Source organism: Equus quagga, unplaced genomic scaffold (genome assembly GCF_021613505.1).
Source record: "Equus quagga isolate Etosha38 unplaced genomic scaffold, UCLA_HA_Equagga_1.0 73442_RagTag, whole genome shotgun sequence".
Classification (NCBI taxonomy): Eukaryota; Metazoa; Chordata; class Mammalia; order Perissodactyla; family Equidae; genus Equus; species Equus quagga.
The window spans coordinates 9255749-9273441 of NW_025802777.1; the positions used below are offsets into that span (position 1 = coordinate 9255749).

At 51.5% G+C, this 17693-nt stretch overlaps 1 protein-coding gene across 1 annotated transcript in view; it reads right to left on the reverse strand.

Moving 5' to 3' along the window:
• The window catches only part of LOC124234256 (intersectin-1), a 204100-nt gene that overhangs the window by 25334 nt on the left and 161073 nt on the right, over positions 1 to 17693 (reverse strand). Inside the window, exons 29-30 of the mRNA XM_046651506.1 lie at positions 5215 to 5336; positions 3639 to 3745 (exon numbers count right to left, since the gene is read on the reverse strand). Of these exons, the coding sequence (XP_046507462.1) occupies positions 3639 to 3745; positions 5215 to 5336 (229 nt within the window). The remainder of the gene's footprint in view (positions 1 to 3638; positions 3746 to 5214; positions 5337 to 17693) is intronic.

A 17693-nucleotide genomic window follows, 5' to 3' on the forward strand; every position in this document is an offset into this window, starting at 1 on the left:
TCTCTCCATCCTGTTTTTACCCTCCAAGATATATTTCTTGCTTTTTGTTTTTCTTTTGTTTTCTGCTTCAAATAAAATCGTGTCTATTGTTCTTAAGTTTTAGGAAGTAAATCAAATATTTTATATTTAAGAGAACTTTTTTTTGGAGAAGCTCTTTCATTTTTTTCTTTTCCTTCTTTCTTTTTTTCAAGCAAGGAGGCAGGGGAGGATCTTGATAAAAAATAAACAGTTCCCAGCACCTGGGTTTGCAGGCCCTACCTCACTTCCGCATCCCTTCTGCTGTCTCTCCGACAGCTGCCCCTAGCGGCCTGCACCTGGCTCTTAATAGCAAAAGGTTCTGATGTTTCTGCCCTGCTCTGCTTAATAAAGGCAAATTTCTCAGCTCTCCATTCACCAGTAAGAAAGTCAGTCATCCACTCTAACCCAACCAGAGGCATCATTAGTAGGAAGTCCATATGTCCCAGTTGCCCCCTTTTATTTTCATTTTATCTATTTCTTATTTATCTGTTTGATAAATCCTATGACCCCTTCCCCCCGAAGTACGAGGAGCTGCTGGCCCTTCAACCAGGAATGCCAGATATGTGGCTGCTCACGGTGGCTTCCAGGCACTGCTGCCCTAAATCCTCTTTATCCCCAAGTGCCGCCCTCTTCCAGCCTGCCAGGAGCCCCCACGTCTCCCCAGCGTTGGGGTTATTCCATTGCCTGAATAAATTAAGCCTATGCAGCAAAGCGAATATGGCAAAATGTCATTGTACAACCTACCACATGGGTGCTCACCCCACAGTTCTTTCAGTTTTTCTGTAGGTTGTAATTTTTCACAATATGATGTTGAAAAGGGAAAAAAAAAAAACAAACAGAAAACGAAACCAGGTGCCCTGGAGGCTCCTGTTACATATTTTACCTGGAAGATGACAACATTAGCCAGTTCGTCCAAACTAACACGTCATCAGAGGAGGGGACAGAGCACAGGGACACTGTGACGGGAGGGGATGGTGCCCGTGCACGTCTGTGTGATGACGGAGAGCGTGCCAGGCGTGCACCTGCCCGCCTTGCTCCTCAGAATAACCCTGCATCTTAGAGGGCAGGTACCACACTGCAATTTTACAGGCTGGCCAAGGAAACTGCCCAGAACAAGTGAGAAGGCGCTGGAGCTACCATAAAAACTCAAGACGTCTGCCTCCTGGTTCCATGTTCTTTCCATCAGGGGCAGGACAGGGTGGAAGCCCCAGTGGGACCCTGGGTGTCATCCACAGAGCAGTCCGGGGGACTCGCTCGCCTTCTGTGTGACTTCGGGCAAGTTGCTCAACCTCTCTGAGCCTTGTTTCCCAGCTGTAACAGCTCTCAATTCCTACCTCTGGGGCTGTGGAGCACATCAGCGCTAACAGGAGGGAGGAGCAGGCAGGCCCGGCCCCGACAGAGCTCAAGAAAGGGGCTGCTTCTTCCCAGGCTAGAGCAGGAGGGAGAGCGAGAAGTGGGAGGACAACAGAAAGGCATGGGACGCCGTTTCCCTCGGGACAACTCTGATGGGGGACCAGGGACAGACGCTCGGAAGCCTCAGACACGTCTCCCACGTCCCCGTCCCCCGCTGATGGCTGCCCAAGGAAAGGGGTTGGACTTGTAGGTTTATTTTCAACAAAAACTTTGTGTCTATTTTAAAACTACTTGTTGGGGCCGGCCCCGCGGCCCAGCGGTTAAGTTCGTGTGCTCCACTTCATCGGCCCAGGGTTTCACTGGTTTGGATCCTAGGCACAGACATGGCACTGCTCGTCAGGCCACGCTGAGGCGGCGTCCCACATGGCACAACTAGAAGGACCCACAACTAAAATATGCAACTATGTGGGGGCCGGCCCAGTGGCGCAGAATTTAAGTGCGCACGTTCCGCTTGAGCGGCCCGGGGTTCGCCAGTTCGGATCCCAGGTGCGGACATGGCACTGCTTGGGAAACGCCATGCTGTGGTAGGAGTCCCTCATATAAAGTAGAGGAAGATGGGCACGGATGTTAGCTCAGGGCCAGTCTTCCTCAGCAAAAAAACGGAGGATTGGCAGTAGTTAGCTCAGGGCTAATCTTACTCAAAAAAAAAAAAAATGCAACTATGTACTGGGGGGATTTGGGGAGAAAAAGCAGAAAGAAAAAAAAAAGGTTGGCAACAGTTGTTAGCTCAGGTGCCAATCTTTAAAAAAACATTTTTAATTAAAAAAATTTTAAAAAACGACTTGTCTCCAGCACCTGAGGTTTAGTACTGGTGGGCTCAGGGGTTAACTAACCCCCATGCCTCCTGGTGACAGGGCAGCCTCCCTCCAAGGCAAGGGTGGGTGCTCAGCCCCTGCCACCAGGGTCCCCAGAGCCCAAGCCCAGCGCTTACTATGGACCATCATCGAAAGGCCCCCTAATAAGAACACTACGTGGTAGGTACTCTTTTCATCCCCACTTTACAGAGGAGGGCGCTGAGCCCAGGGAACGCAAGGGACCTGCTCAAAGACACACAGGCAGTGGGCAAGAGCAGGGCGTGGGCCCGAGAGTCTGACGCAGACCTGCACTCAGAAGCTTCTACCCCATCCTCTTCGAGGAGGATAATGGAAACGCTTTCTCTAACCACCCCCTCCACCCCCGGGGTCATCTTTGATTTGTCTTCTAGAACACAGGGAGACGAGGCGTTACATCCTTTCTTCACATCCACCTCTCTGCCCCTCGTCTCTCCATCCCTCATCCACTCCCGACACACACTCAAGGAAGTGGGGACCTGAAATTATAAGAACAGCACAGGGACCACTTGCAGGAAACAGCGGCTTCTCAAGTACGTGCACGTAGAGCTTGGGGTGGACACGAGTTCCCGGGGGCCACATGTCACTCTCTGCCCCAGGGAGACGGTGGCCCCTGCTCCCAGCTGGCTGTATCACCATGGACTTGATCTGTGTCCTAGCAAGTGATGTTATAATGAGGGCCTGGTGGACACAGATTTGGATTTTTTTTTAGAACTGGAAGGGAATTTGTGATGATGTAATCCAATCCCTTCATTTTACAGGTGGGGAAACTGAGGCTCAAAGAGGCAGGGCAGTGATTTGGGCTCCAAACCCAGGTATCAGGACTCCTGGCCCCGTGCTTTCTCTCTGGCCCTGTAGCTGACTTTGCAGATGAAATAGGAAGAAAATACCCAGCTCCAGGCCAGCTTCTTGGTGAGTCACCCCCAGGAGCTGCTGCGGACCGTGGGCAGTGAACCGTCCCACCGTTCCCTCTACAGGAGCCAAGAATGTCTCAAGAGGCCAATACTCGCCCATTGGACCCCAGGCCTGAGAAAAGGCGGGGCAGGGGGGCTGCCCCACATCCCAGGATGGAGCCAGCCAGTGATGGAGAGCCAGAATCGGCCTCGCTCTGGAAATTCTAGAACCACAGTAAAAGGAGGACCTCAGATGCCTTGGCAATTGACTCTCCACAATGAAAAACGTGGGGGTGTGTTTCAGAATGCAGCAGGGTGCAAAAGAGCGATGGTGCTCGTGAGTGGAAATGAGCAAACACGGCAGAAAGAAACAGAGGGCGGCATGCACGGAGGAGAGGGGACACACAGACGAAGCCACACAGAAGTGCTAGTGTGTGAGAGCCGAGGGGGAAGCGAGGCCGGGCATTAGAGAAGAGAGGCTTACTTCAGTAGTTTGATATTACACATAATCAGCTCCTTCCAGTTAACAAAAATCATAGCACCCTCTTTTTCTGTCAGCAGCTCAGACTCCATCAGGGGTTTCTGAAAGATCTACAGGTGCAGAAAACGGAGCAGTTCAGAAAGCAAACAGTTAGCTTAAAACTCAAACACACGCACACACAGATCTGTTCAGAGCGACCGGAAGGACCGAGGCGTCTGCAGCTTTGTGGGGAGCCCAGAAGCTGAACGCCCAGCCTTCCTGCAGAGTTTCTGAAGCAGATGGCCCCTCCTCTGTCTGGGGGGCGTTGAAAGGGGGCCCCCATTGGGTCTGCATTGTTTTTCTTCTCCTGGGCTCTGGGAAATAAATGAGCCGGCCCAAGCTCCGTGATCTGGGCTGAACCCCGTGTGGTGAGCCCCTACAAAGAGGCTGTCATCTACCATTGGGGGCAGGGCGCTCTTCCCAAAGTTTGTTAGGGATGGGGACAGCCTACCTGGGAAGCTCACTTGGCTGGGCTGAGGCTGTTCCCCGGGAGCCCTACACTTCATGAGTCCTTAAGCCGACATTGAACCTGGCATCTACCAGGCCACTGCACAAAAGTGCCATATCCAAGGGGGGGGGGGTGACAATCAATCCTGGACATCCCAAACTGAATATTTTGTGACAGACAAGTGTCTCGAGAAAGGGGCATGTTTTTTGAATTGGCACCAATCTTTCCTACGCGTTAATGGTGGCCTTGCGGGCCAGCAACCTATCCCGCATCCTGTACTCATTCAGCCTGGGTAACCGAGGCACGTCTTCTCTGGTTGTTAAGACGATAGGAGGAGATGGTTTCACCACTGTTGGTAGGAGTGGGATTTCTACACGCCACAATACTTTTCAAATTGTAGAGCGACCCTGACAGCCAGCTCTGCAAAACCCCATGTCCTAATATGACAACTCCCCAGGCGTATGGATAAAAAGCTTCTGGAAAAGCAAAGCTTCCCAACTCTGCATCTCCCCATCCTTCTGGACAGGTGACCAAGATCTTTCAATGGCTGCCTGCAGGCAGAGACAAAATGAGGCGTCATTCAGGATGCAGGGCTACACGGGGGACCTGGGAGGACGCATCTTCCTTCTCAGCAACAGATTTCCCTCAGGGGCAATGTGGAGCACTAGGAACAATGCAAGATGTCGGCCAGAGGGCTGCCATTTTCAGATGCCAACCCTGAAGGCCAGGGAGATGCCCTGACTTGCTCTGTGGGCTGGTGGCTGAGTTGCAACTTCTCTGAGAAGAGCCTAGACTCCCAGCTGACCGTCCACGTGTCCCCTTCGATGCAGCTCCCCCCAGCTTATTGTCCCTTGGCAAGAGGGCTCTCTGCCCCTCTGTTGGTAGGACTCTGAGTTGGCCATGTGTGAGAATTTAACCATCTTCTCTCGGGCAAAAATCTCCTATGTGATCGACCGCCCAGATGCTCCCCAAACATCGGAGAGTTTCTCAAACTCAGAATCAGGGCACGGGCCTCCTGGGCAGAGGCCCCCACCTCTCCCCACCCTCTGCCAGTGCCCCCCACCGCCCGCCAGCACCCACAGCCGCCGTTACCTCTGTGACAAGCTGCAGGTCATTCACATAGTTCTCCTCCGTGACAATGAGTTCGTGGATGTATCCTTGTCTCTTTCTCTCAGTTGGGGTCAACATGTCCAAGAGATGTAAATCTGAACACCCTGGAAAACACAACCAATGGGACACTTGAGTCCAAGTCTGTGGAAGTCCATAAGCTTCACAGCGAGACCCCCGGGTCCTCGTGGCTGCTGGGGTCTATGGTCTCGCTCCAGTCGGGCAGTGTTGAGGGTTACATAGTGTCCTCTAAAAAGAGATGTTCAAGTCCTAACCTCTGGTACCTGTGAATGCAAGCTTATTTGAAAATAGGGTTTCCTGCAGATGTAGTCATATTCAGACGAAGTCATACTCACTTAGGGTGGGCCCTAATCCAATATGTCTGGTGTCCTCATAAGAAGACAATACAGAGACGACAGAAAGAACGTCCTGTGACAACAGAGGCAGAGACTAGAGAGAGATGTCTACAAGCCAAGGAACGCCAAGGATTGCTGGCTGCCATCAGAAGCTAAGAGAAAGGCAGAGAACAAATTCTCCCCTAAAGCGGTCAGAGGCACACGGCCCTGCCAACACCTTGATTTTGGACTTCTCATTTCCAGAACTGGGAGAGAATAAATTTCTGTTGTTTTAGCCACCCAGTCCGAGGTCATCTGTTACCTAGGAAGCTGATACAGGAGGCACACTCCTGCTCCGTCAAAACCACTAAAAGAATGTTAAGAAAGAAGAGTTCGGGACAAGTGGCCAACGTTTCCTGGAGGCTCACACCACGCAAGGCTCTGGACAGGGAGCTTTATATCGACAGCTGCATTTAATGCCCACATAGATGTGCAATTATTTCCATTTCACAGACGAGGAAACTGAGGCTTAGAGAGGCTGATTCACACAAGATCTCTGAGCTGGGTGGTGGTGAAGCCAAGAGTCGAACCCTGACTTTGACTCCAGAGCCCGGACACTACTCCGGACCACTACTGCTGGGTGCAAGCTACAGGAGGGCATAAGGTGGTCCTGAAGTTGCTTTTGGGAGGATGAAGTGGCTGTGCTGAGGCTCCTGATGGGCCTGGGAACAGGGCAGATGTGGGGCGCACCCAGACCGTGCTGGATAAACTCTCCTGGGCCAGGCTGCTCTCCTGCGCCCGTGGAAGCCGCGCAGCGAGCCTGCAGGCAGATGAGGAAAGCCTTCCAGCCGCAGACAGCCAGGCACAACCACGGCCACAGGTGCTGCAGGGAATGGCTGTGGTGGCCTGAGATGGAGCACACACAGGAGGTGGTGCCTGCCCCTGCCTCTGCTCGCTTAGCCGGTTATTTGGGATTTTGTTTGCTTGGAATGTTCTTGGGTTATCGGCAGAGGTTGCCCCACGACATGCACACTGGAGAGAGAGAACGGAAGCTCTGTTCTCGGGAGTACCCCTCATCAAGCTGGTGGTCTCCCCCTTCCTTTTCATCAGGGGTTCTTCGTTTAATCACGGAAACCAGATTTGTAAAACAGCTTGGGAGATGTCTTGGATGTAGGCGGGGTGGGGATGCCGAGTCCCATTTACTTGCTTTTCTCATCCCTTCTTCTCCCTACAAGGGGGCGCAATGGAGCACAGTGTGAAAACCCCTGCTGGGGACCGGCGGTGCTCAAAGCGTGGTCCCCAGACCAGCAGCATCAGCAGCACTTGGCAGTTTGTGACAAATGCAGATCATCAGGCCCCTGCTGAATACTCTCTGGAGTTGGGGTCCAGGAATCTGATTTAATAAGCTCTCCAGGTGATTTTGTAGGCACACTAAAGTTTGAGAAGCCTGCTCCGACTATCAGCGGTTCCTCAGAGCTCCCATCTTCCCCTGAGTGAGTTATCTGGGCTCATGACTGATCTAAGTCTATATGCTGGAAGCTTCTCCAAATAGAATGATCCCTCTGGGGCAGATGATGTCACAGACTTCTTGGCACGGGCCTCACTGTGCTGGAGATTAACTCTGAGCCGCCGTGCTTCCAGTCCGCAGTTTGGCCTCCTCCCCTGGCCAAATGCCCTTTCTAGAATGCTGTAGCTTCTCTCCTAGGACAGGACCATCCCAGGATGGGCAGACGGATGCCAGGAAAGCAGCAGGGAGGAGCCATCATTACGTTAACACCCTCTGCACCCGTTTAGCTGAGACTTCGCTCAAAGGCACCACAGTGCGGCCAAGCTCTCATTCCACAGGGCCACGGGCTGAGCAGGAACCTTCTGCAGATGCATCTGGAACTTGGGCCCTCTGCTCACCCACGGCTTGGCCCAGTTGTTCTTCCTGCCTTGGGGCATTGGTTGTGTTTTATTAAAACAGTTGCATCAACAGTGAACTCAGGAAGGAAGCAAGTGAGGATGACCCCCTCATTCAGTTCAGCCCGCCTCTCCTGAGCTGCTGCTCTGGCTTAGGGAAGCTGACTGATGTCACCGACTTCTTTGGCTTTTATTAAGAAAGCCACCCAGGAAACACTCTTCAGTTTGGGAGGAAAACATCCCATTCCTGGCCTCTTCTCACCAAACTCTTAGTGACTCATAGAGCCCAGGAGTAAGGTCATTTCTTGTCAAACGGCAGAAAGCAGCCCTTGCATTACAAGGACTTGTATGAACTCTCTTGGAAGCAGAGAGAAAATTCCTCCCCTGGAATTTTCAGGGCGTTCCTTTCTGAGGGAGATTAGAATGTTGTAGGAGCTGCAGTGCCACTACTCGCCTCACAAACCCTGTGCCGTGACGTTTGCAGGGACACCCACACCAGGGGAGTAGTGGACACTGGTTGGACCAGTCTTCCGAATGTCCCTTTAGGTCACAATTTCCCTTGCAGAATCTGATGGATGCTATAAACCCTGGCCCCCAAAAACACATGTACAATGCACACAACATACACACACATTTTGCACAGAATTTTGTAGAGTTCACAGGCCCTCCTGAAGCTTGTTCATGGATCTCATTCATCCATTTGACAAATATTCAGTTATGTCCTACCAAGACTCTAGCACTAACTGTGCCGGGTGCTGGAGATTCACCTTGGGAGGGGACAAACGCTGCCCTCCAGAGCATTCAGCTAAGAACCTTGGGGGTCTCAGCTGGGAGTGGTACTGCCCCCTACCGGCTGTAGGTGGTACTTCCCCCCCCAGGCTGAGGGTGTTACTGAGCCTCCCCAATACGCTGAAGGTGGTACTGAATGCTGCCCCCCCAAATCTCCCACAGGCTGAGGGTAGTACAGCCCCCAACAGGCTGAAGATGGTACTGTCCCACCACCCCCAGGCTGAGGGTGGTACTGAGCATCCCCAACATGCTGAAGGTGGTACTGAACACTGCCCCCGCAAATCTCCCACAGGCTGAGGATAGTACTGTCTCCCCAGGTACTTCCCCCCACCAGGTTGAGGGTTGTACTGCATCCAGCCTCACCCCCAGGGCTGAGAATGCATTCGTGGTTGTCATAATGACTAGACTGCTGGAATTTGGTGGCTGGATCAGGACTGCTCGATGACCTGCAGTATACATGGCAGAACTGCATTGGGTGCTCAAATGCCAAGAGCACCCCACTGAGAAATGCTGACATTACTAGAGACTGACAACCAGAATGGGATTACACTCTGCACCAGGACTGTGCCAGTGACCGGAAGATATGCTCAGGATGACTGAGGAATCGGAAACAAGGACCTGGGAGGAAAGATGACAGGCACTGGCTTGCTTTGGATTTCAGAAGTTCAGAGTCTTCAAATTTTATATGGTGTGGATTTGGAGAAGCTCGGAGCTAGAGTGACAGCAGAAAGTCCAGGGTGGATTTGGGTCATTGGTCCAAGAATCTCAGGTGCTGGGGCCAGTTCGGGGTGAGGAGGTCTCCTGCACAGGGGGGAATGGAGAGGGACATGAGGGGGCTGCATGGCCTTCTGCTCCGGCCATCCAGTCAACCCAAGTGACAGGCCCAAGTCAGAGCTGATGGAGCTGAGAAGTCTAGAGGGAGGTGCTCTGTGACCCTGGGCTGCTTGCTTCGACGAAGTCTGCCCCACACAGGTCCACCTACCAGCCTACCTGGAGACAGGGGGATGGTCCAAATGGCCTCTCCAGGACCAAGAACACAATGCAAAGCAAAGATTTTGCAGGGAGACTCGTCTCAGCATTGTGCGCCAATGATGTTGGCTTGGAACCATCTTGTTAGCTACTGAAGTGACCCATAGGATGCTGTTTTAAAAATTCTTGCTGGTGAATGCCAGACCACGAGAACCATTACAGACTTGAAATAGACACTTTGAACTCAAAAATATCCTTTCTTTGAAAATTTAATATTTAGAAAAACAAGAGACTTTAAAAACTTCATTATTCAGAGCAGGGTAAATGGAAAAGACATTTCAAATAAGAGTTTCCTTTAGGGGTGGAGGGATGTGGTCCTTCTCTCCTTTGGGAAGCAGGATAAACCACAGTTTGCTGGCTCCCTTCCCGAGGAAAAACGAGAAGACAGATTATGGCAAATAACCTTTTGTGGACATGTCGGCGTGATGAAGAGATTCTTATAACTAATTTAATCCACTCACAGCTGAAATAATATTGCAAAGGACTCCAGGCAGTTAAAAATGATCCCCAGTTAGAGCCCACGTAAAATTCCTAATCTCTGCGCTGCCCCTTATAATTTTGTAGAGTCAGACACATTTACAAAATAGAAAGATGCCATTTTGAAAGGATTTGAATCTGGGGCACTGGAGAAAAGTACGGGAAAATCTTACCCAAAACAGTCACCTGTCCCCATGGGACAATATTCATATGAACAGCATCATTTAAATAAATCATTTTATTACAAAAGTAATACATGAACATATGCTTATGGTAAACAGTTCAAAGGATACAGAAGTATTTAGGGTAAAAAATGAGCATTGCCTCTCTCCACACCCCCAACCATTCTACTTCCTTTCCCATCAAGGACCATAATTTTAAAAACCAAACCAGCCCCCACAGCAAGCTGGCCACTGAGCAAAGCAAATAAACACGCCTGGTTCCTGTTATGAAATGGGCCAAAATATACTATAAGACGGTCAATAAATATTTATCAAGTTCCTATGAAGTCCAAGAGATACAGAAATAAGCAGGATAGTGTCCTTGTCCTCAAGGAAACTCACAGCCCTGAGGGAGACTTGAAAATTAAATTTAAAACAGCAAGCAATAAACAATGAGCCTGCGAGCTGTGCCGAAGGTGGAGGCTGTAGGCACTCAGAAAAGTAGATGCTCTTTGGCCCAAGAGAGAAGGAGTCTGCCAGGAGGTCCTACTTGCACTGGGTTTCCATTTGGCTGGGTGAATGGGGCCGTTATGGGGTGGGGGGGGGGGGTACGGACCAATGTGTCAGGTGAACGCAGAAACGCTATGGGAGATAAGGTGGGAAATAGATCACAGAGGTCATGATGCGGGAGGGACCAGGGGAGACAGCTGGGTAGCATCCAGCAATATGGAAGTTCAGGCGATGGTTTTTCATTGAAAAACCAGGGAAAGGATACATCAACGTCTCTGAGGACATTCAGCCCAAGTCCTCTGGCTAAATGGCCCCAGGTCAGCAGGATACATGTTAACTGGGCTCCTGGAGCTCCCGTCTACGCTGAAGGCTTCTCCAGGGTTGACCTGGCTGGAGGAAATGGGACCTTACGGCCCCGGTCTCTCCTGCCAGCTGAGCCCACTCTCCTCAACGCTACACTGGATGGATTCTCCAGGGAAAATGAATCTAATTGTGCAGCCCTCCACCTCCTGGGCACAGTGGCATGGGGGCAGGGAGGGGTGGCCTGGCATGTAGGAAAGGCAGGCGAAGCCCACAACGGATGTGACGTAAGGAAGGTCCTCTGGTCACTTTATCCTCCAGCCTGCAGCTGACATCTGAAACCCCCATTGTCTAAGCTGTGAACTTGTGCATTCCTGCTGTGACCGCTGTGCTTAGAGCTGGGATTCTGTGACAAAGGGGGTGGGCCGGGTCCTTCAGGAGCCTCAGCCTACCGGAGGCTCGGGCCTTCCATCCTGACTCAGATCCTTGCCAAACAGCAGGTGCTCACAGAGGGCATCACTGTCAGTTATCAGTCCTCGAGACCACAGAGTTGTAAATCCCTAAGACTGGATTTTTACGGGGGTCTAAGGAAGCCAGGTGGGCACTGGGCCTGCAGCAAGAGATGGGGGAATGTCACCTGACTGCACCAAAGACCCCCTGTGCCGATGTCCAGCTGAGTCCAGGCATCCCTCTCCAGCCTGTCCTGGGGGCTGGCCAGGCCCCAGGAGGCTGGGTCCCTCTGGGAGCTTCCCCTTAGCTGCATTGAGTCATAACACAGAAGACAGAAGTGCCAAGGTGGCTTCCAGATGAGCTTAACTTTCTCCCTAGGAGGGGAATTCAGCCTACATGAGCTTCCAGGCAGCATAATAACTGTTAAGAAGTGGTGAAAATCAAATTACTCTCAGGGGTAAGTCATCTCTTAATTGTCCGTAAATAAGAATGTTAGTAATTTTTTTTGTTAAAGGCGTATCATTTGTGGCTTTATAACCGACACTGGAATTCCTGGTGTGGCATCAAGTGCCCCATGGTATGCATTTGTTAGCTCATTCCTGCTCCCATCTATGTCACACCCTTGTTTTCCTTTCTTCCCCAGTTCCTGCTTCCGATGTGCGCTATCTGTGGTATTTTGGGTATCCTTAGTAGCAGCCGTAAATAAATCCTTTGGGTACACAAGGCAGATTGGGATGTTAGAAGTACAAACACATCTTTATTGGAATATAAGGGAGGAGGCAGTAGTCTTGACAAGAGGGATGTTGGGAATATTTTCCAGGGGAGGAGGAATTTGAGTTGGACTTCGTCAGGCAAATGTCAGGGAGGGTGGGCAGTTGGGACGGGTCCGAGCAGAGGGAACAAGGAAACTGAGGCACAGAGAAGTGAAGTCCCCTACTAAAGCCTCAGTTAACAAATGGCAGAGGGAGTGGGACCCCAAGAGACCTGGCTCTCAGCCACTGTGCCTCTGGCCTTGCTGGAAAGGTGATGTATCAGTGAACTTGGGCAGCTGTAACGAAGTTCCATGGCCTAGGCGGTTCTGACAATAGAACTTTACTGTCTCACGGTTCTGGAGGCTGGAAGTCTGAGATCAAGCTGCTGGCGGGTCTGGTTTCTTCCGAGGCCTTTCTCCTTGGCTGGCGGACGGTCGTCTTCTCCCCACGTCCTCACATGGTCTTTCCTCTGCATGTGATCACCCTTGGTGACTTTTTGTGCCCAACTCTCCTCTTCTTATTAAGGACACAAGTCAGATTGCATTAGGGCCCACCCTAATGGCCTCATCTTAACTTGATGACCCCTTTAAAGTCCCTATCTCCAAATATAGTCCTGTTCTCGGGTACTAGGGGTAAGGGCTTTGACATACGAGTTTTGGGGGAAACACAGTTCAGCCCATAAGAGGTGGGAAAGCACAGTCGAGGAGGCTTTGAACCCTGGAGTGAGGCGTGTGTATTTTCGTCTTTGGTGGCAGAACCAGGGAAGGTCCTGGCTGTATTTCAGGAGGATCACTATGGCAGCTGCATAGACGATGGATGAGGGCTATGGCCCTCGAGTTTGGCTGCACACTGGACTCACCCAAGGAGCTTTTATAAAGCCTAGTGTCCCTGCTGCACCCCAGACCAATCAAATCCGACTGGCTGGGGTGTGACCTGGGCATCTGTAATTTGTAAAGCTTCCAGGTGGTTCCGACGTGCAGCCAAGAGTGAGGACCACTCCATGAGAAGGAAGATTGCCTGGAAATCAAGACACCTGGTGTAAAGGGCACGAGATTCAGAAACCAGACCTGTCCAGGCACATGTAACATGAGAGTTGCCACAACTGCTGAACCGAATCCAGCCCTAGGCAAGTCACTCAAGCAACTTGTCCAAAGGGATGTGATGGCCGTAACCACAGAAAGCTGATGGGCCAAGGCCATCCATGGCCCCGAGCCCAGAGAACCTCTGACGCTCTGTTCCTGGAGGCCACACTGCCACCAGCTGGCCTCCTGACTCTAGGGTTAGAGTTTGAAAGGTCACTCTGCTCAATGCCATCATTTAATGGAGGGGACAGGGTCCAAAGACATATAGTGACCTCTGCAACCAGGAATAAAAACCTTTGCTCTTGATGTCTTGGAGAACTACAAGGAAACCACCAGCTCTTCAAAGAGTGGGTCTGAGGGTGGTCCACCCCCCTTTCTCTCCCAGTACATTCCTACAAGACCTGGCTAAGACGACACTCTTGTCCTTGAAGCCTGAAGCTGTCAGGGACTATTGACAGCCAGGCAGGTCAACGCAGCTGGGTTTCCTCCAAAAACGGCCCTTGGCTGTCCAGCCCTGGGGTGGCCCCACCCATGGGATGATCTGGAGGCCAGACCAGTTCTGGGCGATCCAGCGGGACAGGTGCACTTCTCATCCCACTGGAACTTTCTTCACGAGAGTCTAAGAATAGCCTGGTCCCCTGCGGTCTCTCCTAACTTGGCAAACTGGCCTCGTTGGACACAAGAGACAACCTGAGCCTGTGACACTTCTGCTCATCTCCAGCAACTGCGCAGATGCGCTCAGGTCCCTGCTTTCACGGAACTTCCATTCTAGTGGAGGGAGATAGAAAACCAAACACATACATAAACATATGGTACTTAGGGTGCTTATAAGAATGAAGAATAACAATTCTTATAATTCATAAGCTCATTTCCTGTTCTAGGGCCTTCCCATATGAATTTATTTTTTAAATAATGGTGCCTTCCCAAGCATGAGTTTGTGCAGGGTTCTAGGCCACACACAGAGGGGAGAGTGAACACCGTGATGCGTCCTTTCCCTCACAACCTTGTTGGGGAGGAAGGAATGAGCCTGAGGAACAATGGGAGGGCAACAGGACTGCCCCCTAGGAACACTTCCTGAGCAACTGCCATGAGTGAGGGCCCCTGGATGATACGCAAGTGTGCGAGGTAGATGCTGCCTCACAGTGGATAATCTAATGAGGAGACTGGGCGTCATGCAATACGTAATAAACTATGCAAGGGGAGGTACCATTGCTATTGATTAGTGATGCTATTGTGTAGATCTTCATGGGATATGGCCTTGCCCCCAGGGAGTTCACAGTCTAATTAGGGAGAAAAGAATACAATCATGTGCCACATAATGACGTTTCAGTCAACGAGGGACCACATAGACAACTGTGATCGCATAAGAGACAACTGTGATCGCATAAGATTAGTACCGAATAGCCTAGGTGTGTAGTAGGCTATACCATCTAGGTGTGTGTAAGTGCACTCTATGATGTTTACAGAATGACACAATCGCCTAACGATGCATTTCTCAGAACGTGTCCCATAGTTAAGTGATGCGTGACTGCATGTATGTGTTTCTGCATCAGCCTCTATCCACTCATGTTCACGTACAAGTAACTAGGAATTCAGCAAAGAGCTCAGTCATAGAGAGTCAACGGAGCTGGGCCAGGCAGCAGAGAAAGGAGGAGTGGTGAAGGTGAGTGGACAGAGGTGGCAAGATGGGGTGAGGGCATACTGGGTGGGGCCCACCAGTGGCTTAGGCTTGACACAAGAATCCTGGGGAGGTGGTGAGGAGAATGGTGACAGAGGGAAGGCCTGGTTGGGTAAGACTCAACAGTCAGGGTAGGGCTGCATGATGCGGGTCCATGGACTCGGGCCCAGGCACCACCTCCCTTTGGACGTGCAGGCACACAGAGCCCTGGGAGGAAGATGAGGCTTTGGGAGTTTGGGTCATGCAATCTCTAAGGCAGGGAGAGGCTCCATGTCCATGCTGTCTGTCCACCCCTCACTTCCTTCCCGATGCGTGCCCAGGATGCTGCAGTGGGGACCGGTGATCCAAGTGGACCTTTCCATCACCTGGCTTGGAGGTCAGAGGAGACAGTCTTCAAGAGGGCCAGTGGGAAACCCACTGGGGCAACAGAAGCCTGGACTTCTCTTTAGGGTCATCGTGGTGACTCAAAAGGTGGCAGAAAGAACTAGAAAGAAAGTTGGATCAGATTGCTGGAGACCAGCTCCATAACAGGACCAGCAGACTTCAGCTCTTCAAGCATCAGCATCCCCTCCTGCAAGCTAGAGAGGCCCACGGCCCCTGCAACACGTTTGGTGTGGAAACCTGGAATGTTTTCAATGACAGTGGCCACCCATTGGTGGGCCTGTCAGCAACTCAGATAGGAATGCCCCGGCTGGGGAAGGCTTCCCTGAGGAAGTGATAGCTGAGCCATGCTAAAAATGGAGCAGAAACTGGTATAAATGAGGAGAGGGAAGGGGCGGGGGCTGCCGAATGGGCAGAAGAAGATGGGAATAGAGTAGCAGAGCCTTGCAGACCAACTATGAGATCTGCGTCTTTATCCCATGAGGACTATGAACCCCCTGGATGATTTAAGCAGTAGTTGGCTTTTTAAAACAGCTCCCTGCCTAAGGTGTGGAGAAGAGGCTGGAAGACGCTGAGTATGGAGCAGTGACCACTTAGAAGATTAGTGCGTCCTGATGGGAAGAACAGGAGAAACTCATTCCCCCTCCGGGTCTTTGCACTTGCTGTTCCTCAGGCTTAGAATGCTGGTCCCCTTCATCTTTGCATGCTGACTCCTCTGCAGTCAGATCTCCACCCCCATGTCACCTCTCCAGGAGGCCTTCCAGGGCCATCCCATCTGCCGTTGCCCTGGCCCTCGGGCACGCTGTCCCATTTCATGCATCACTAGCTGAAATGATTTTGCTTATCTGTCTGCTGACTGTCTCTTCCAGCTCCTACAGCCTTCGGGAGAGCAGGCACCTTGTCCGCTCACCTTCTGCTGAGCACAACCCGATCACCTGGTTCCATATTCCTCAGCCATGACTCTCAGGGAGTAGCGGGAGGGAAGCTGAAGCTGCTTGCTGGAGAAACGCCAGCAGGTTGGGCCCTGACACAGCAAGGGACGGGGGAGGGTCGGGGGAGGGAGAGGACAGGCAGATGTACTTCTGCCCCTTGAGGACTGGGCAGGGTGAGGGTTCCTACTGGAGATCACAGCAGTGGAGGCCCGTTACTGAGGATTCCAACGTGTGGGGGTCTTCCCACGGGGACCTCAGAACGCCAAGGTAACGCCCCCGGGAGAGGGGCATCCTGGCTTGGCTCCTTGGCAGGGGCAGACTGTAGGGCTCGCGCGCTGCTGGAGGCCCAGCAAACAGCACAGAGGCATCCAAGGCCCGGAGCTCTGGATCCTGACAGGCATTTGGGGGTGTGGGCAGTGAGGCAGGAGAGAATTAACCTCCCGGTCTCTAAGCATGCTGGGGGTGGCTGCTCTGGAGACGGTGCTTTGGGGATGCACCCCCTAGAGAGACATGCCCCTTATCTAAGCTGCGTGGTTGCTTTAAAAAAAAATGAGCTGCTGGCATGTTTTGGGGCTGAACGTTCCAGTCTTTGCTGGCAGGAGAACACAAGGCCACAGAATGCAGTGATGAGAAATAAAGGACCCAGTGACTCAATGCATCTGTGACAGGTTTATTGTGGAGCGCTGCATGGGCCTGCCAACACAGACGTGACATTTAAAAGCCTTGCACATTCCGTTTGCTCTGTTGGCCTCCCCACCGCCAGCCGTGTGAAATACAGGGCAGCTTCTCCCCATCCGCCAAGAGTCTGCTGACGAGGCTGTGGCCGAAAGTCCCGAGAGCCACTGCACGTCTAGGGAGCAGGGTGAGGTGTTGGAAAAAGCTGCTTGCTTCCACACAGGTGGGCCTCCTGCTAACAGACAAAGGGGGCCCTGATTTGTGCACAAATGAACAAGACGTCTGAAAGTTTTAAGGAAAGCTGTCCAATCTTTTCTCTCTGAGATCCCCAATCTGCAAAAGCACATTTTCTGAAAAGTCTTAAAATGCACACAACCCAATGTGCTGAGTTCAATGCAAGAAAGCAGGAAGCCAGTTAAATGGATTCTGTGATGCTCACTGACCAGGCACAAATGCCTTTTCTCTCCAGCAACAATAACAACAGAGCTAATATCTATTGGGGGCTTACTATCTCCTAGGTGTTATTATTATCTCTCCATATGTAAATGAGGAAACTGAAGCCCAAAGGTTAAGTAACTCGCCCACAATTACACTAGTAAGTGGCAGGGCTGGGATTTGAACCCTTGCTCTGAACCGCCATCTTGTATTGCTTCCTAGCCTCTTTAATGGCCCAGGATACAGTTATGATGATCCATACCCCTTTCCCTACTATCTGCCTATAGGGAAAAAAAATGTTCCAAAATTTTAAAAGAAATGGTGTCAAATATTACACTGAATTCGTAGATTAGCTGTGTTATCATATATACCACGACGTATTTTTGGCAAAGGCCAGGAATGAAAACTGAGAAGCTACAGCAACACATGTTCTTAGGCTGGCACAGAGTAAGGGCATCTCCGCCAAGCCTGTGTCATTGGAAGATTCGCCCACGGTCGGGTGAGAAGGACTTAAGGCTGAGGAGGCTAGCTGTGTCTTGAGCTTGTGTGTTGAGAAGGTACAGCAATGTGATGGAA